Here is a 20,372-nt window from a genome sequence, read left to right on the forward strand (position 1 = left end):
TAAAAACAGGACATCAATCCCAAAACATTTCTCATCTTTTAAAAACAGGAAATTACTTTAACTCGTCTAGCTTATGAAACATAAATTCAAAAACTCCACAAACTGTACCTCTTTTCCCAGGAGTTCATGCCCAGGATGTTCAGAAGCAGCCTACAATAGTAGAAGGCTGACTGGGGTCTCTGCGGACATGGCTCCTCTTGTTCCATGGCTCTCATGTTCAGGTTATTGTTGCACTTGTCTGCAAACCCCTTCTCCTCAGTGTACTGTTTCAGGATGGCGTTCATGACATCGTTCTCCTGTTTCTCAGAGATGCAGGTAGGGGGCAGGGCAGGGATATTGAGCGGCATGCCTGCTCGTTGGAGGCACTCTGGACTGGTGGTGCCCAGGTACTGGAGCATCTCATCCAGGGCATCCTCGTCATCCCTGATAGCATCCCAAGTGGGCACCACCTCCCTACACCTCCGCTTGGCTTGAGGGGCCATGAAGTCCTTCATTGCTTCATCATCCTCCTCCTCCTCCTCCTCTTCCACTGCCTCACTCTGCAGCTGCTGCTCATCCTCACTGTCATCCAGGCACTGCTGCCGTTCCACCAGAGGCCGGGCTGGAGGCAGTTTTAGAGCTTGGCTTGGCTGGCTGCAGTGGGGAGGCCCGTATAGGATTGCTGTGTCCCACGAGTACTTTCCAGAGATATCCCGCACTATGATTCTCACGCTTGAGTTAGTGGTGGTGAGACCAGCTGACATCCCTCCACCGGGGACATTATCCTCAGCATGGATCTGGAGACTTGATAGCAGGGTGGTGTTGTTCAGCACAAAGAACTGCAGGTTTGGGCTTTCAAACAGCTCTGGGGAAAGTTCAGGGCATTCGCTGTAGGGGTTGTCTTGGTTTTCACAGATCTGGCTGGTTAGCATTGCCGGCCCACCACTCATGGGATAGTGCTCCAAGTGGTTGACCAAGTGAGTTATGACTGTCCGGGCCGCTATGGAGATTAGACCTTGCTGCATGCAGCTTTTCGCTGCAAGAGAACAAATATACATTTTTATTACAACAAACATCATACAAGGGAAATTATTCCAAGTGTACTGTACTGCGAAAAGTATTCTGCGTAGATTCATATAAGCTGCAGTTATCCCACCAGGACACATAGGACATGATCTCATGTATCTACTTAATAATCCATTCAGTTGGAAAAAGTTATTTTAGGAGTGGCAGTAATACAACAATACAAAACAATAATTATATATATATATATATATATATATATATATATATATATATATATATATATATATATATATATATATATATATATATATATATATATATATATATATATATATATCTCCATATCTCCATACTGAAACAAAACAAAAAGTAATTTAAAAACAACCACAGTGTATAAAGGCATGTTTCAAGACAAGTATCATTTGCTTCTGCGGGGGGAAAGAAAATAAGCTCTTTAAAAATATAACCTGTAACAACAGTGTGTCACGAGAGCAGAACTTGTATTTTACCATTAGGATCACCTAAACGATTATATTATCAAATGCAGGAGTCAACATAAAAAGTATTTTTGTTGAGATTAAAAACAAAACCAGAATTTAAAAAAAAAAAAACACTTTGTTGTTGTTGTCAGGAGAAGAGGAAAAGAGGTCATCTGAAAATGTGGAACTACTGTGGTGCACCTTGACAAAACTGAATAATTACATCTCTTCCTTTTAATACCTAACAATTAAGCTTGTCGAATTGCAAGGCTGAGCCTATTAAGGACATCACTGTATTCAGGGTTCTCTGCCAAAAAAGTGCTTGAGTTGGAAGAAACATGCCTCACACAAGGCTACAATGATTAGCAATTTTCTCTTGATAAAAAAGCAGCACGTAGGACACGACAGACCACAAAATCACCTGCTGTTAAACACACAGCCACTGCAGAAGGAAAGAGTCTGCATTTATCTAGTCCTTAGTGCCCTTAAGGAGACATGAGGAGAAAGCCTAATGCAGGCTGAGAATAGCACTATGGGGAGAGCTCCCTACAAGTATTAAGCTCATCTGTTTCAATTTTCTTTTTGCTGCCACTGTATTGTTAGTCTTAATTCTAAGGGTGAAGTTAAAGTCTGAATTGATTTTTTTTTTTTTTTTTTAAAGGCTTTTAACTCCTTACTACCCAGGCAGGGTTATAAATGTTCTTTCTTTCATTGCTTTTCAGTAAGGGTCAAGCTAGATGAGGTAAATCCCATGGATGTGACATGACCTGCCCCAAGAATTAAGGCATCTTGACCAACACCAGTTACAAAAAACTAGAACAGACAGTGGCTTCTTGCTAGATTACAGTGATCAGAAAGATATAAAAAGTAAAAATGGCCCAGTGCACTTATCTGGAGAAAATAAAAACAGCTAGATTATATACAGATACATTGGCTGCCTATCGGGAGTAGGAATAGGAACAGGAATGGTAACACTTGTGTTTCTGTGGAGACACATACAAAAAATAAACTCAACTGGGACAGGAGAGAGAATACGAAATGTATATTACATTTGGGGAAATCAAAATGCACACCTTCAGTGACAGGTTGCAGTTTGGATGACCTCTCGGAGTCTGGAGAGTGCAGGGGTTCAGGCTCCTTGAGGCTCTCCAAGTGCAGAAAGGGATCATAGTCAGCAGACGCAAGATCCGCCAAGTTAAGAGGGAAATATTTTGGATTGTTAAAATACTGTGCTCCGTACACACATCCATGAAGAACCTATTGGAAGAAAAGTGGATGAATGACAAGTTTAAAAAAATGACCAAATTACAACAGGCCTGGAGAGCATGATCAGGGGGGAAAAAAGCATTTCAGACATCATCATAAACGGCAATATTGTTTGCATACTTGTTATAGGGTAGTTTATATTGTTCCTCAGTCTTGCTCTGATTTCATGATGTTGCTACCAGATAAACAATGCAAGGAATCAGTACACTACATAATATCACAAGGGGAAACAGCCAGGAGGACTAGTTCTAGCTCTTCTTTAACTCCATTACAGTCTTAGAGTATGTAAATAAGTAACTAGTAATGTATGCAACCATTAAAGTCAAATAATTTTAAATCTGCAATTTGTACTTCCATCTATTTCCATCTTTCTGTGGAAGAAATAGAACCCCAGAATTTCAGGTGCAAGGTCTTTTGCGGTACCTTTTGAATAGGTTTATTCTCACACAAAGAATCTGTGGTAAGAATACACAAGAATGCATTTTCAGTGTACGTCATAGATAGATAGTGCCGTTACAGTATGGATAATGATGTAGATTTATTTACCTTATAAATACAGCTCAGGACAGATGTGTCAGACCAGTCCTTGTCAGACCCAGTAGTGTGAACTGGTTGCAGCAAAATCTTTGGTGGCAAGGCCATTACCCAGTCCAAGAGGCAGAGAAGCAAGGACACCAGCAGCTAGAAGAAACATTATATTAAACTTAAACACACAAAATGGATGTCTTTTAACCAATTTTTGTTCGCCACAGTACAGTAACTTTGAAGTTTAGCATGCTTTTCCTAGGTTAATACTAAGCACTTCAATGGTTTTAAAATGCTTTATCAGTTGGTTGCAAATACACTTCAACATGCTTTCACTATACTTTATTGTACTTTGAAATTTTTACAAAACATATACTGTAATAAACATTCCACTGTACTGTACTGTACTGTAACATTACCAGGTAATAATAAAACAAAAAAAGCATTTAACACTATGCCTTGCACATACCCTCTTGTCTGGTTCATGTGGAGAAGCTTCTGTAGAAGGCAGCAGGTACGTAATGGTTGCTATAAGGATCTAGAAAACAGGTATGCAGGCTGCTCAATTACTATAGAGCTCTCATATGAGCTCAGTGTTCCTTAATATACAGTATATAGTAGGTATTGGTATTGATGTGATTCAGAGATTCATTTGTATCAACTGTGACATCACAATTAAAATGAGCTAACCTGCTTATTTTATATGTTAAGATTTGTTTTTTCAGTACATACTTCAATCAATTTTTCCCTTTTTAGTTTATCTGGGAGCAGAATTGCATTGTGTGCTGTATTTGTCTCAGTGACAAATACAAACTGTAAACTGTATATCGCTCACCATGTAAACTCCCCACAGTATGAAAATAGACCTGCTTTCCCCCCACCACACATTTGATAAATGAATATACAGAACTCCCATTCGGTTGTGACATCCTGTGGTTTACCCCCTTGGTTTCTGTCTCAATTATAACACAATATTCACCTCAATTATTTTCTTGGGCGAGTCAGCTGGGAAATGCTGAAGATTATCCACATAGTTTATGAGCAGGTGTAGAATGTCAGAAGCAACTTGTGCAACAGTTTTATTTGGAAACTGAAAAACCAAAAAATGGTCACAATTAGCATGATGTCACTATCAATTTCATTCCAAAAATGTCAAATGTGTTCACGTCTCCAGGAATTTCAGAAATAAAACCCTGTACCTTCAAGGTTACACAAATGACATTCAAAGCTTCTTTAATCTGAGGGTGGCGAGTGTCGTGTATCAACTCCTCACTTAGCCAAATGCCAAGGCTACACAGAGCAACACACCTGGAAAACAGAAATTGCACCATGACATTACTAGTAGGTTGGAAAAGATTAAGTTAGAATTATATATATAATCTATATTATATCGTCCAGTCCCCTAATCTGCTGAACGTCTTTGCCCTGGATTGGCAACGGATTACTTAAAGGGACACTTCATTAATCTGTCTGGGTAACCAGATAAAAACACAAACATGGTTCTTTCAAAAGGGCCATATGGATTACATCCAAGATCGTTTCTACAATTGTGTGGCAAAAACTATGTTTGAAAAGTAGAATTAGCAAATATGATATATAGATATCTCTCTCTCTCTATATATATATATATAAAATATATATATATAGATATATAGATATATAGATATGAGCTCTGCAACATACCGAGCTGGTCCAGATGGCTCCTCCCTGGCTGAGCTCAGTATGTTCTTTATTATATGCTCCTTAAAAACATTTATAAGAAAGGAAGAAAGAAAAATAGCACAATTATACAGTTGAGAGTACACATCTATTCCTGACACACTCCTTATACTTGGCTGTTTAATGCCTTGTTCATACTGGTATCTGAATTCTAATTCAAAATTTGTATTTATTGTTTTCATTAGTCATTAAAAACATAAATATAACATATTAAATAAAATCCCCTATTGGCTATAAAAAATAGCTTTTTGAGATGCATGGCAACGTGTTTGTTAAAGTACACCACACAGTAAATTTACCTTACAGTGTACAAAACATTCTCATGAATGACATTAGTTCCTTAATAGAGATAACAATTTCATGTTTGGTGCCAACACCACAATGCATGATAATAATTCATTAAATCATAACAAGAGAATTTCAGTATCTGTTGTCAGCTGTACTAGAGCAGTGGAAACTTAAGAAAGTTTGTTGAAATAATTACAAATACTCCAACATTTGACCTGTAAAACCAAGGGAAATAAGGGTCTCCATATATTTTCTGATTTGTAATCTGGACACATAGTTTATACCAGAATAACTAGTTTCACTACAACATTCAAATCAGCAGGACTATGGTCCAGGTCAAGCTGATTTATTTTACTGGATACAGGTTGATCAGTGTTTGTTTTCTTACCTTGACATCTGTGAAGCGAGTTAGCATCATATCAGCTGTAGTAGGGTGAAGAGCAGGCAACTCTTCATATAGATTGGGAAAGCAGACCAGTGAACCCAACAATATCTGGGCTTCCACTCTTGGAGCCTGAAGGACAGGACAGTTACAGTTGTGTCAGATATTTACCTCCTTGATGTCTCAGTACTAAACGCCCTTTAGGTTCTATTGTCCCTAATAAGCAATCAAAGACATTGTGTATGAGTGACACAGCATGTGCAAAGAAAATTCACTGGGAAAAGATGCCGGTTTTGTTGTTCAACTACATACAGAAGTGCAAACATATTAGTAGAACCTGAATGTTGGGGAATTCTCTTGATAAAGTGTAGCTGTACCATTTTGTATGAATTTGACTAGACTTTGCTTACATTGAGGGAGGATGAGGTGGTCACTCTACTAGCCGCGATGATGAAATCCAAGATCAGCATTGTAGCACCAGGCAATCCAATAGAGAAGAAGCGTGGAGAACAGTGCTTGATGATTGTATTGACAATGTCCTAAAAAAGAAAAGTGTCAATGTTGAATTGTACAGTCCGAGCATGGAACACACACAGGGTACCTGTGAAAATTGCACTTTATTCCACCCTGGCATCCAACTGTAATATAGGACTTTAAAACTAGAACATATTATATGATTAACCAAGGGGGTGTATAACACAGTATATACTGATTCATGAAGTGGCACAAGGGCAAGGCATTTAAAGACAGATTTCTGTTTTTCATTTGACATCACGTTTCTTTAAAAGGTACTATGCAAGACGTTTGTTTACTTGTACCTCACCTGATCAACATGTAACAGTCCACAGTGCATTATATTATAAAAGTGTGTCAAGAAGTCAGAGTTTGGAGAAACATCCTGTCTTCTCTTCATGATCTTACAGATCAACTTGTAGGCGTGAAGTTTCCCTTGCTTGTACCTCTCAGTCAGCATGGTTGCCTGAAGGGAGATAATAATGTGCAACACTTGGATTAACAGTCAACACCCAAACCATCCTAAGCATGCAAAATGTTCATCTTTAAAAGTACCCAGTGCCTCTGACTGCATTCTACTGAGATAAACAGAAAAGCTGACTTGGAAGAACTGAAAATGAATTACTTTAAAAAGCCAGGGAGTCAAAATGCGGAGAGGTGGTATCAGTTCAGGTGGTGGAGGAGATGCCTGGTTGTCAGCTGATATGCCCAGATTGTCTCTGATCTATATACAATAACAAAAACACAAAGAATACATCAGTTTACTTCTTGTTTCTCTCATGGGACAACCTTCTCTCTTAACCCAAGTCTGTTACCTTGGCCAGACTCTGCCACAGCTCACACAGATAATCAAACACCTGTGCATGAATTTCTGGATCTTTGATGGAATTGACATCTCCTAAAATCCCAAGCATCCTCCTCCACATCACCGTGGCAACATCTGCATGCCAGCCAGTGAGAGTGCCTCCTGCCATCACACTGCAGTCCTCTGTTGGGAATTCACTGGTTTCTGGGAAAAGAGGGAAAAACTATGATGTCTTTTATAAACCATTTCTTAGAACCAACATTATTTGAGGTTACCTACCTTACAATGTATAGGGACTACAAATGTTTACAAAGGTTTGAGCAATCTATTGCAGTCTAAAGGTCTCCACAAACCAGACGCAATGCGACAACAAATGTGTCATACAACACACCGCACCTAAACAAAAAAAATAAAACATGTATATCTGAAGCAACATAATACCAGTCCAGTTGTAAATACCTAGGTCGTCTGGAGTCTGTAAGACAGAGTGGTGGAGTTTATCATCCAACTGCAAGTCCTTATGCTCCATGTGCTCAGCATTCAGAGTGGCAGGAGAAGGAGTTTCGGACCTTGAGCCTGAGGCTGAATGGATCGGTGAGGCACTATCAGATCCTAAGGAGAAAACAGACAACAATCACGATCATTAGTGTGCACCACACATTACAAAAAAAACACTGTGTGAGCAAACTTGCATCGCATAATGAATACAAGATATTGAGAAATACTAAAATAAACTAGTATTATCTGTACCAGTGATTGTGACGGCGTCAGCTGATAAAGCTTGCTGGCTCAGGCTGCTCGTCTCTGAGTCAATGTGCAGGGTAGTCAGGCTGGCCAGCTCTTGCTCTTCAGCTGTCTGTGGTCGGATTTGAGCCCCATCGGTTTCTGCAGTACCTAGAGAGGAGGCTTCAGGGCCAAAACTGAAGTCTGCAGAAAAATAACAGTTACAAAAAGGAAGAATAAAAAATAATAAAAAAAAACACAACTCACAAAAATCTCTATTTAAGAATGTATAATAGGATATTGCACTTAAGCACTTCAGGAGGCTTAGCTTTAAGAAGGTGACCTGGCATGGCTCAAGATCCCATAGTATGTCAGCTGCTGGTCAGGGATTTAAAGCAAGGGTTTCCCCTTGTATAGTGAAGCAGACATATCATTTAGAATGAAGAGCCTGAAATATTATATCTATATAATCGTGTAAATAGCCCTCACTTTCAAATTTGCGTCCGTCATACTGAAAGGCGTTGAATGAGTCAGAATGGCTGTCGGAGCTGATGAGGTCACTGCTGCCCGCACTGGCAGGGGAAGTCCATTCTGAGGGGACACCTGGGTCGTCTACGGGTCGCATGGGATTCTGCCTGTTCAGCAGGTCCGGAAAGTCTTTAGGGACTTCAAGGCTCCCAGGGCTGCTGCCTCTCCTTGTAATGCCCTGTCAAAAAGAAAATGCCACATAAACACGCTGGATACCACCTTTATATCTTTCACTACACAAAACAAGTTTAAAGATTCTCTTTAACAGTACCACAAATCGCAAGCTACCAAGCCCATAGGGTGTCGACCTACACAAATCCCAATTCAGCATCATCAGAGGATTTCTTTCCTGCATGTTTGTCACATTCTCTTTAAAGGAATGTGCAAATAAAATATTCTGAAAAAGTTTATTCCCCTTCCATGGTTTTAAATGACATTTATATGGATGGGATTTCGGCATACAAACTGAACCTGTGTGTTTAATGAGGCACGCTACTACGAAGAGGCCAAATGCTGCTATTGCGCCATTGATCTTAAAATAAAAAATCTGAGGTGCTATGTGGCTCGCTCCTTCCTACTACTTCATTTACTAATAATGAGTAGCACCGAGTATGTGCTCATACCACAACAACCCAACCCTGTGACCTACAGCACACTTTCAGAAGACATGCTATTTAAACAAAGGCAGACCACACTCCCTTTAATAGTTTTATTTAATTGATTATTATTTAAAAATTAAAAATAAAAGAATAAAAAATGAACTCACAGATGTGTTTCTGGCTCGCAGCCTCTCTGCTATAAACTCATCCATAAGATCACTGATGTTGGGATTGCTGTTTCCAGTGTCTATGGAGCCCGGACAAATCTTTTGGCTCAAGTCCTCCTTGTTGGCTAAAGTTAAATCATTTATAACATAGGATTACAAAATTTCCAAGAACAATGTGAAGAACACTTTTGAACACATTATTTTATTTCGTTTAAAACCACTGGCTAAGATTTTCCTGACATTTCACTTGCCACATGTTTTTAACTAAGAATATTACCTGCTTATTAGCATGCAAAAAGAAAAGAAAAAAGCTCTTAGTAGCAATGCACGCTCGTCTTATGTATACATGATGAGCTAATTTAGTATAAAGATGGAAGACAAAGACTGATATACTGGTTTACTTTAGCTAATCTATGTGTTAAATTATATTAAAGCTTGCTGCTATTGCATTTTATATTATGCATGGCTTAAATTCAAATTAACTGGAGCTTGTAATGTAAATTACTAATTGACTTGCAATAATTCTCTAGGTTTCCCTCTATGTTTTACGATAGGCTGAATGTCAAGTTTAAATAAGGTGAAATACAAACTTGTAAAATGTGGTGTACATCACTAAAAAAAACCCTTTAGAATCAATAAACAATTTTGTTTAGGCAACAAACAACTGATTATAACTTACAAGCAATGCAGGAGTTACTCACAAAGCATGCAGTCCCAAAAGATAAAATATCTTGCATTAAACAGAACAAGAGTAAGCATTAGTAAATTTGTAGAAGTTAAAAGAAAACTTTGGCATCTATTGTTAGATTATTTTTTTAACAAGTCTTCATCCCAAAGCAGGAGTTAGCAGTTTTGCACAGCCTAAACAGACCCTTTTCCCCCACCGAAAGTGCATGTGAAACATGCAACCAACGCTACTTGAACCTTCTCCTAAAACACAGCCATTACAGTATTCAGTGACAGAAGAGGCGTTTTTTATGGAAGACTTTTTACACTATTTACAAATCTGCCTAAAAAACTATTTCAGGTCCTTCAAAGTCCAAAAGGACATACCAAGACTTTTATATCAGGAGATTACTGTAACCTTGCAAAATAAGTCTTAGAAACACAATATACATCAAGTATCTAGCTTATTTTCTAAATTAAAATATGCTGGGCTGTTGGCACCTGCCTTCCATTACAGAACCTGTGTTGACAAACCTCATACCTTCTCAAAATTTTCCTTTTTTAAAACAAGACTGCCCTCTGGTGGCATGAACTACAAAAAGTGAATTCAAATATGTGAAGTTTGAATTCTATCTCGGATAAGCAGTGTGTTTTACATGTTATCTATAATAAATTAACCAACATAGGCATCAAGGTGTAAAAATCAGTATTCTATATCTCATGGGTATATATCACACAAATCTCAATCAATTAGCCTTGTACTGGACTGGACTGGACAAGCTGGACTCCTAAAGACATGCATTGGAATATCTTAAAATACAATCTACAGTTAAACCACAAAAAAAAAAGTTAATAATCACCATCAAGCATAGCAACTGTGTGATTTTAAGCTCAATTATCATCTCCTCTACTTTTAAAGCTCTAGTTACAGAATTGCATTTATGAGACACTAGCTGACCACAGTATTCTTACTTTTACACAGGTTACCTTTGTAAATGGACTACTTACAGCATATTTGGTTTGCATCAAAGTGTCTAACTGGTATCCTAGGTACTGGGGGTGAAATGAGTTCTTTTGTGAAAATAGAAATATGTTTTATGCTGGGATGAGGAAAAGCTGGGAGGGGGGTATAAGATGATCAAATGGCGCATGCAGCATCCAACAGAGGGGAAAAGCAGAGATTATATCCCAAAAAGCTGGGGCCTTCCTGGGGTTTTTTGGGGCTTTGGTTTTGATTGCTCTACAAAATGGAAATAAAAAAAAGGAGTAAGCTTTTTTATTTATTTAAAATTTGCATCCAGCAAAAAAAAACAGGCGCTTTATCTCTAAACTTGTGCTCAGCACACCATTCAGTGCTCACCTGGTGCTCTCCTTCCAAAATAGCCCATTACATGAGTGTACAGATCCCTCAGTGGCGCCTCTGCTGGCACTTTGCTCTGCCGCTGTGGGGAAACGCTTGCCTTTGGCTTGGAGAGAGCATGTACAACAGATTTATAGACACCACCCAGGGGGCCGTGCTGCTGCTGTTGTGGAGTCTGCTGCCCTGCTTCCTGCACCCTTGTGGATCTGCCTGAACTGCGACTAATATGGCTGCTTACTGCACCTTCCTTCTCTAGCTGATCCCCCGATAGGATTCCCCCTGCTGCATCTTTACCTCTTTCACTACTGGCAGACATAAGACCATGTGGCTTACAGCCAATGGGTCTGACATCAGCTGCCACGGCACCACCACTGCTACTTCCACCACTAAAGCCACTCAGTCTCTTAAGCCTGGCCTTCCATGGCGCCTCTTTGGTCTCTAGCTGGTTATAGAACTGAACAGACTCAGTGGAGGGCCTAAAGCTGACATGGACGCCGCCGTGTCGTTTCTTGTCTGCCATTCGATTTATTCGGTGTTTGGGAATTGCAAAGCTGGACGTGTGCTTGTTAAGGGCTGTAGTGCCCAGTGCTCTGGGTGCTTCAGTACCTATCTGAGAGATGAATTCCCTCCTGTATGCATGCAAGACCTGTGCTGCTTCCTCATTGGAATGGACACTCATATCACTCCTGCCCCTTTCTACTGCTGCCCCCTCAAAGCTTGAATCTATTTCTGTGGCTGCCTGCCTATATAAGCATTTCTGGTTCTCTTTACCACTGGGCATTTCCCCCTCTGCCTCCAGGACATCCTCCCACATGTGTTGATCATCTTTATTAGCAAGATCTCTGCCTTCAAAAAAATTCTGCCCTGAATAACCTACATTGTCCTCCAAATGCTGATCTGCTGTACAGTCAATGTTTCCTTCATTACACATGCTTATTTTATCTACAAACTCCAACCTGTCCATCACCTGTAAATCTTGGCTTTCCATAACCTGGTTCAGAGCAATAAGCATGGCTTTCCTTTCCCCCTCAACCCTAAAGTTCACTTCCCCCTTATCCTTCAGATACTCTCTGAGAGATGAAAGCAAGTCCTCCTCTCCCTCGCAATCTACAGACTGACTCTGCAGAAACGCTGGTTGAGGTCGCTCCGAAGGGCCTACCAGCTGACACAAGTGGTCGTAGATGCTATCCCCCACTTCCAGTGAGGTCTCTCTACTGTTCGCACCGGCAACGTTACTCCCAGTGGACACAGACCACGTGGAGACCTCACAGGAACTCTGCGAGATGGAAGTGCCATGGGACGGACTGTCAAGTACAGGAAGTGCACCTTTGACCCGCTCAGCGATGAAGGGCTCCATGATGTCAGACGTACTGCTGCTCCGGGGCAGTGGCTGCTCCTCACCCGCTGTGGTGAACACCTCTGAAGGGGCGGTCTCTTCGCTCTGGGAAAAGTGTCTCATACGAGGAGCACGGGGCACCACCTGAGGGTCCTCGATATCTGACAAGACACAACCATGAGATAACTGTAGCACTCACAGAAGAAAAACAGAACTTGGAATCCAAGGTAAATACAAAACAAAAAATTGACAAAATCAAAAAACTGTATATGTCTTTAAAAACTGTTAAAATATTATATGACATATTAAGAGCCTCAAAAGAAAGTGTACAGTTTAGTGAACTGAAGTCAAATACACTTTTCTTAAAAGCACTCTCGATCCTCAGATAAGTTACAGCATTTCTGCAAATGTTTTCATCACCAGCAACTAATTCCTTGAGGTGTACAGCACGGATACTTTCTTATATACGGGTGAGGGAAAACAAATCATGAAACAAAACAAAAATTATTTTTATCATTTTTCTCCCAATTTGGAATGGCCAATTATTTTTAGGCTCAGCTCACCGCTACCACCCACGCGCTGACTTGGGAGCGGCTAAGACGAACACACGCTGTCCTCCGAAGCATGTGCTGTCAGTCGACCGCTTCTTTTTCACACTGCAGGCCCACCATGCAGCCACCTCAGAGCTACAGCGTCGAAGGACAATGCAGCACTGGGCAGCTTACAGGCAGCCCTCAGGCACCCGGCCAGACTACAGGGGTCGCTGGTGCGCGGTGAGCCGAGGACACCCTGGTCGACCTAAGCCCCCCCCCCGGGCGTTGCTTGGCCAATTGTGCGCCGCCCCCTGGGAACTCCCATCCACGGTTGGCAGTGGAATAGCCTGGACTCGAACCGGCGACATCCAGGCTATTGGACGCATCCTACACTCCACACGGAGAGTCTTTACCGGATGTGACAGTGCATTTATTTATAAAACAAACTGATTGTCAAGCAGTTGTCAGAGGGAATAAAGTGATGTCAAAAGAAACCTTTGCAAACAAAAAAATTAGCAAGACGGTAACACCGATTGTAGATAAGCATTTTGAAATGTTGTAAAAGTGTGTGTATAAAGAAGTCGGAAAGGGAATCCAATATAGTAAGAGCTTTAGTGCCAAGGTGATTTTCGTCCGGTATTTGAGCTTACCAAATTATACCTAACTTTGGAAGGACTGTACACTTTTTTGGGGGGAGGGGGCAAATAATGAGATCTATCCATGAGCATAAGAGATGATGCTGCATAAGAAAAAAGCAAAAAAAAAATGAACATATTATAAAATAAATTAACTAAATTAGACAGACTTGCATTCTATTTTTTATTTTCTTAATACATGTTAATAATATTAGTAGTTAAATGTTAAAAATAATTACGGTTGAGTGAGCATTTGCAGAAATTTCACAAGCAAAAAAAAACAAAACAAAAAAAAACACAGAGTGCCAGCAAGGGGGTGCAGAAATAAGCAGAGGTGGCACTACCTGACAGTCCACCAGCTAAGGGAGCGAGGACAGTATCAGACAGGAGAGGGTGGAGAGGGTGGATCAGGACAGGTGCACTTTTAGCGCTGCGTATAAAGGCTGAAGACAAGATTCTATCGCCAGTGGAGCAGCTTCTCAGGGCTTCAAATAAAATAATAATAAAAAAGAAAAGAAGGAAGGAAAGAAATAGTAGAGTGATAGCAATGGGAAGCTGTTACTATAAAAAGAAGGTAAATAGTACATTAATATAAAGCAATTTATAAAAAGACTGCAGCTACAGCCAACTGTGTTCATGTTATTATTTAGCAGACGCCTTTATCCAAGGCGACTTACAGAGACTAGGGTGTGTGAACTATGCATCAGCTGCAGAGTCACTTACAATTACGTCTCACCCGAAAAACGGAGCACAAGGAGATTAAGTGACTTGCTCAGGGTCACACAATGAGTCACTGGCTGAGGTGGGATTTGAACCGGGGACCTTCTGGTTAAAAGCCCTTTTCTTTAACCACTAGACCACACAGCATTGTCACTCTATAGAAAACTAATTTTACTTCATAAAGCTGGATTGAAACCTGTTGAATAATGTTACGTTAACATCCTGAATTGCATACTGCTTTGCAGTTTTCCATATAGTTTACGGAAAACTGATAAAAATGGAAAAATCTGACTTTTGAATTCTATCATGAAATACTGTACTATTATTATTATTATTAATTTCTTAGCAGACACCCTTATCCAGGGCGACTTACAATTGTTACAAGATATGACTTTATTTTTACATACAATTACCCAGTTATACAGTTGGGTTTTTACTGGAGCAATCTAGGTAAAGTACCTTGCTCAAGGGTACAGCAGCAGTGTCCCCCACCTGGGATTGAACCCACAACCCTCTGGTCAAGAGTCCAGAGCCCTAACCACTAGACGAGCACTGGCGTTGTTTTGTAAAATATGGAACACATGGGAAAAACTTCTGCTCCAGAATTTTTTTTTTATTATTATTATTATTATTATTATTATTATTATTATTATTAAGTGATGGGACCTACCAACAGTTTTCTGCCGTATAAAATGTCTTGCTTTCTCTGTGCCCGGGGAGCCTGTAGTCGTGGCACTCCGCTGTCTCATCATAGCCTGTCCAGGCTGATCCCGGCTCCAGCCCTTTGAAAAAGACTTGTCCACTGATGACTTCTGAGACTCATGACCACCTCCTAGGTTTAGAAGGAAGAAGAAAAAGTTTGCTGGAGCGCCTAGTCAGTAGCAGCTCTCCTTTGGTATTTCTGTATTATCACTCTCTATGAACACTAAATGTCAGCAAAACCAGCCAGTATAATCCTACAAAATTCAAATTTCTCTTACCCTTGCCTTTGTGCTTCTTTTGTTTCTGTTCGCTCAGTTTGTCCAGTGGCAGTTCATGGAGGTCTAGGTTGTACAAGTTTCTAGCCAACACTTTGGTCAGGGTTTCCATGGTCAGTGACCACTCAGTGACAAGCTCCTCCCAGCAGGTCAGCGTCGACAACACAGTGAGCAAGTCATCCCACAGCTCCCTGGAGATGTACACATTCAGGTTCCCTTTGATCCAGGCTACGATTAGTGTCTAAACCAAATGGGGTGCAATAGGAATTGTAGTCATACTTTCTACTGTGTAATAGACCGGCAAACCTACAAACTAAATGCAAGACAAGGATTAAACCCGATGGCAAATAGATCTTCTCTTAATTGGAACGACCAACAGAGATCCACATTTTTGTATTACATACAAATATCACCACACTCTAAATTAGTTTAGTGTAATGTTAAAAGTAACATTCATACCTGAAATACTGCCCCGGCAAGTCGTCCTGCAAGGGTCATCATCTTTTTTCCATGTGGCACTGTTGATGGCGGTTTCTTCATCACACACTCTGTGACCCTGAGTAAAACTAAAAGAATTTGCTCCCTACCACCCAAAACAGGAAAATGAATGGTTATACAAAAAGACCTGTGGAGCATGGAAGTATTTCAGATGACTTACAGAGGAAATGTATTTCTGAACACAACTGTATAACATAGGTTTATATAAAAAAATGTATCTGTATTAAAAAAAAATTTAATCTAAAGAACATACCATGTTTTCTGATCCATTGTTTCATGCATAACCAGGCTGCGATAAATGTTGAGGACACGCTTACACATATCAATGTGTTCTTCCAGAAGGAATTTAACATCATTAGCAGGTTCCAGAAGAAATACATTGGAAGAGTTGGTAATGAAAACCTGAAACATGTAAAAGTTTAATAACACAATATAAATTACACATGAGCATGAAAGCATATCCACGCAGACGATGATTGTAAAACTTTAACCGTGGGAAATAAGATGTGAGCACAAGACAGGCAGGCAGGCAAAGTGACAGAAAAGTGCATAATGAGAAGGGGTGCTGTGAACCAAAGCTATAAATTACAGGTAAATTGATTTTAAAACCCTCTTTATTCTTGAGCTCATATTACTAACCATAAAAGGTGATGTTGTGTGCGATCACTGCCACAGTGGGAAATGTAAAAGAAAAGTAACATGTAAGAAAAAAAGAGAGAGCCTGAAACCACACCTGCAGTGTGGATTGTGCACCTGCTGCTACATTATGCTCCACAAGCTCGGACTCCGGCACCTTGTTGATGGCATCTTGGTAAGAGGAGTTTCTTGTCCAGCTGGGGGTCCGTGTGTGCTCTGGTGCCTTTACAACTTTTTCCTACACATTACGAAGGCATATTGTTAACTCCTTAGACAAGAAATGATCATGGAGAAGTTTTAACTACTGCCATACACTGCACATTGTATAATATATAATACACCTACCGGTGACTACTTTCACATTGCCTTTACTTACCTCCTCCTTGTCTTTCTCCACCATGTGTTCCCCTGCAGTTTCCAGGTGGATGACACTGGTGGCCGGAGAGTATTGTACTTCTTCAGGTTCCCTCATGAAAATGGGTTTGTCTTCCTGCTGAATCCACTCTTGGTAAACCCTCACCACCTTTCTCATGGCAGCTGCCTCACAGATTGGCAGCAGGAAGGCCTGTATTGAAAACACAAAGGCAGTTATGACACGACTGTTTGTCTTCTGTAAGATTTGACATATCCATGTTGATACTGAAATGCATTGATGCAGACAGGTTTTGCAGTTCACTGTATAGTACCTGCCGGAAGATCTCAGTCATGAAGTTGACATTGGTTCTGGAGGAGCAGAAGACCTTCCGGACCACCTCAATGTCTGTGAGATGCTCCTCATCTAAACTGCAAAGGCTGGAAGAACTTGGCTCCCTTTCTGTCAGGGTGCTGGTGTTCGAGTGAGATTGCTCTGGCTGCGTGTTCCCATCTACATTATCAGGTCGGGGGGCACCATCTTCCCTGGCAGCCAATCCTACTGCTGCTCTCTGAAATGTCAACATGTTTCACTTGTGGTATCCGGAATTCTCTAAAGATTAGATTTTAAAGCATCATTGGCTTGTATGCTCACCTGAATGTTCTTTGGTACGTTTTCTCCTTCAGTACCAGGGATATGAGTCCCTGTGTTTGATTTGGGCTCCAGCCAGAAGGAGACCAACCATCGAATGAATATGACTCGAGCGTTCAGGAACATCTCTTTAGTGCAATAGATGGCTTCATTGGTCTCTGGGTCTCTCTTTACTATAACATAGTGTGGCTTTGGTCTCATGTGAGGGACCTCTGTATGCAAGAAAATGTATGGAGCAAAAGAATTAGATTATTTTCTAGAGAAATGAAGAATGTCACAACACAGACAGAATACAACGAAATACTTACCTAATATAGGATTATATAAACTGGTCTCCTTGCAAAAATTTGGGAAAATATGAGGAAGATAATACTTCTTGAAATTTACAAATAGGAAAGCAAAGCCCTTTTCGTGGTTTTCTTTGTTCTTCCATTGCAAACTCTTTGCCTGCAAATGTAAGAAAGAAAAAAAGGTGCAATTTGATGCATTGTTGCTAGTTTTACAACTGGTTTCACAGATCCTGATAAACACTAATCCTGGACTACTTTATCTAAGGTTACATTGGGTAGTCCAGATTAGAGCCGGGGCTGGATACAGTACAGGTTACTGAGAAAGCATCACTCAGTCCTGATCCTTGGGAATATATATTTAAACCTGGTGTGTCCACATAATTGCTGGATAACTAAACTGCAATTCTATGTAAAAAGAAAACTTGACAGCATTTTGAAAATTATTTCAGACATTAGCTTTAGACAGATAACTAGCCATGCATGCACTCTTGACTGCCGAAACAGTTTTACTATGTGAAGATGCAGGGGTAACTTGATAAGTACAAAGTGTCTTTTTAGCTTTGCACCTGATAAATTAACTGTTTGTTATAAAAAAAAAAAAAAAAAAAAAAAAAGTACAGAAAGCTTTAGTTTGTTAAGCCACCCGCAATTAGGTATTATTATTATATTATTAGAAGAAGAACAAAATAAAGCTAGATTCTGCAGATGGAAAGCTGAGTCACATTTAGTAATAACACAAGCCAAGGCAACAAAGTGTATTAGAAGGATTAGTAAAACCGGAAGTATACCTGGATTACCATGTATTTTAAAAGTGCTTCTAAAAAATAGCTTGCAAGATCTTCTTGTCCTTTATCTCCTGATTGAGGAGGGACGAGGGGAGTGATCTCTTCTGGAGTGACTTGTGCTGAAAAACAAAAAAGAAAAAAAATAGGGTTACAAAATTAAATTTGCTTAGTCATGTATCATTCTCATTACTTGGTTTCCAATTCTTATGTTTCTTACGTTTTTCATTACATCCTTAAACTTAACATGGTTCACCCACTATAGGCCTTTAAAACATGTTCTAGTTAGCTTTCCACAAGGGGAAGTAGAGGTAATTTTAAAGTATAGTAGAAAACCTTTGGATATATAAAACCTGAATCTATAAACACCTGAATAACTGACCTCATTCATTATTTGTCCTTGTATTCAACTCAAGACACAGATGCTATTATTAAACATGAATTCCTGATGCATATTCTATGATTATTTCAGTTGAGGACTCATTTTAATTGGTACCTACAGGTAATAGCATTTTTAAATAGGTTTGTAAATGTTATACATTTGCAATGCAAAACCTTTTTGCATTACACAATTTCCCCGTTCCTTGAATTTGAAGTAAATGCATTTAAGAAATGGACTGGTAAAAAACATGTTTAAAAAAAAACCAAAAAAAACAGTAGGAGAAGGTTAGGTGTGTGTGAATGGTTCTCACTTTCTTGAAGGCTGAGTGGAGGGTTGATAAGATTTTCCAGGGTTCGAGGTCCATGTTCGGAGTGTGGGTGTGGAAAGCCAGGTATCAGACAAGCAAACATCCACAGCTGTTCTCTGCTGCAGTTAGTCTGGAGTGCCTGCATCCACAGGAGAAAGAGACGAACCCCCTCTCTGCGGATCTAGAAACAAAGCCGAGGTTATCCTTACAATCATTTTTTTTTTTTCCTCTAGCTGTGCAGGTGAGCTCAGGGCTTAGCTTTACATCTAATTTTTTGAATGTGTCTCAATCTTGACTGAAACAGATTAACTATAATCCTCTACAGACATTTACATGTCTATTTTATTCAACTAAAAAACTAAAATATAATACAATCAAACTAGAAATCCTGTGGTCAATCTACTAGACGAGAGACGTTAGTTGGAGGGTGGTGCAATACAGGGTTGAATCATATCTCTGCAAAACCTCAAGCTATACTACAGAGCAGGAAGTCTGGTTTCACAAGCTTACTGTACTTCATAAAAATTCAATATTGCCAAACTGTATTATCAAGACTTTCCAAAAGCAATTGAGCTAAGCTCATTAGATACAGTGAGGATAGCGGTATCAAAAGAAAAACATTACCTTCAAAGAATTTCCAGTGTGCAGGAGCTTCTTTAAAATTAGGCCTGTAACAGACATCAAAAAAAAGATTCACTTTTATTTATGTATTTATTTATTTTAACTGCCCTCCCAACAACAAAAAATATATATTTTTGTTTTTCTACACATTGCATATCAGAGTTCTCGGTCAGACTTAGCAAAACTTCACACCAAGCCCATGGCACTCTCTGGTTTACTCTTGGTGATCTTTGCATCCTACAGCAACAGAACTGGGTGCTTAGGAAAAGGAGAGATCACCTTGGAAAACAGAAGGACCAACTACAGCTACAATATACAACACTGCATTCCCAGCATAACAATGTCAGAGAAAGGCAGTAGCTTTTCAAAACATTTGACCACAGTTGTAGTCTTGCGATTTCCTTTTCACATTTCTGTCTCCGTACATAAAGCCTACTGGGGAAATAAATCATATAAATTATGTTTAAACTTTGTTTAAATAAGACTAAACATAGCTTATGACTGAAGGTCATAAACTACAGAACAAAATGAAAGGTGAAGAAAAACAGGATGACTGCATGGGAGGCACAACATGTGTAAATCATCCATAAATTATGAGTTACAACTATAGGAAACTACACTAAAATG

The 20,372-nt window shown here is 39.8% G+C and overlaps 1 protein-coding gene across 9 annotated transcripts in view; it reads right to left on the bottom strand.

Moving 5' to 3' along the window:
• LOC117418071 (ral GTPase-activating protein subunit alpha-1) overlaps positions 1 to 20,372 on the bottom strand; it is a 48,361-nt gene that overhangs the window by 23,197 nt on the left and 4,792 nt on the right. For 4 of the 9 annotated variants that reach the window (XM_058991695.1, XM_058991697.1, XM_058991698.1 and 1 more), the window contains exons 5-34: positions 19,749 to 19,792; positions 19,128 to 19,305; positions 18,442 to 18,557; positions 17,672 to 17,810; positions 17,367 to 17,575; positions 17,047 to 17,283; positions 16,737 to 16,925; positions 16,458 to 16,598; positions 15,978 to 16,126; positions 15,686 to 15,809; positions 15,230 to 15,467; positions 14,920 to 15,081; positions 13,874 to 14,014; positions 11,026 to 12,522; positions 9,000 to 9,124; positions 8,195 to 8,411; positions 7,733 to 7,909; positions 7,442 to 7,594; positions 6,993 to 7,186; positions 6,803 to 6,901; positions 6,488 to 6,643; positions 6,075 to 6,203; positions 5,671 to 5,796; positions 4,959 to 5,017; positions 4,475 to 4,583; positions 4,255 to 4,365; positions 3,745 to 3,813; positions 3,297 to 3,431; positions 2,558 to 2,741; positions 109 to 1,015 (exon numbers count right to left, since the gene is read on the bottom strand). In XM_058991695.1, coding sequence (XP_058847678.1) covers positions 109 to 1,015; positions 2,558 to 2,741; positions 3,297 to 3,431; positions 3,745 to 3,813; positions 4,255 to 4,365; positions 4,475 to 4,583; positions 4,959 to 5,017; positions 5,671 to 5,796; positions 6,075 to 6,203; positions 6,488 to 6,643; positions 6,803 to 6,901; positions 6,993 to 7,186; positions 7,442 to 7,594; positions 7,733 to 7,909; positions 8,195 to 8,411; positions 9,000 to 9,124; positions 11,026 to 12,522; positions 13,874 to 14,014; positions 14,920 to 15,081; positions 15,230 to 15,467; positions 15,686 to 15,809; positions 15,978 to 16,126; positions 16,458 to 16,598; positions 16,737 to 16,925; positions 17,047 to 17,283; positions 17,367 to 17,575; positions 17,672 to 17,810; positions 18,442 to 18,557; positions 19,128 to 19,305; positions 19,749 to 19,792 — 6,514 coding nt within the window. The remainder of the gene's footprint in view (positions 1 to 108; positions 1,016 to 2,557; positions 2,742 to 3,296; positions 3,432 to 3,744; positions 3,814 to 4,254; positions 4,366 to 4,474; positions 4,584 to 4,958; positions 5,018 to 5,670; positions 5,797 to 6,074; positions 6,204 to 6,487; positions 6,644 to 6,802; positions 6,902 to 6,992; positions 7,187 to 7,441; positions 7,595 to 7,732; positions 7,910 to 8,194; positions 8,412 to 8,999; positions 9,125 to 11,025; positions 12,523 to 13,873; positions 14,015 to 14,919; positions 15,082 to 15,229; positions 15,468 to 15,685; positions 15,810 to 15,977; positions 16,127 to 16,457; positions 16,599 to 16,736; positions 16,926 to 17,046; positions 17,284 to 17,366; positions 17,576 to 17,671; positions 17,811 to 18,441; positions 18,558 to 19,127; positions 19,306 to 19,748; positions 19,793 to 20,372) is intronic. The other 5 variants (XM_058991703.1, XM_058991704.1, XM_058991696.1 and 2 more) reach the window with 4 other exon arrangements.

This window comes from Acipenser ruthenus, chromosome 18 (assembly GCF_902713425.1).
Source record: "Acipenser ruthenus chromosome 18, fAciRut3.2 maternal haplotype, whole genome shotgun sequence".
NCBI lineage: Eukaryota > Metazoa > Chordata > Actinopteri > Acipenseriformes > Acipenseridae > Acipenser > Acipenser ruthenus.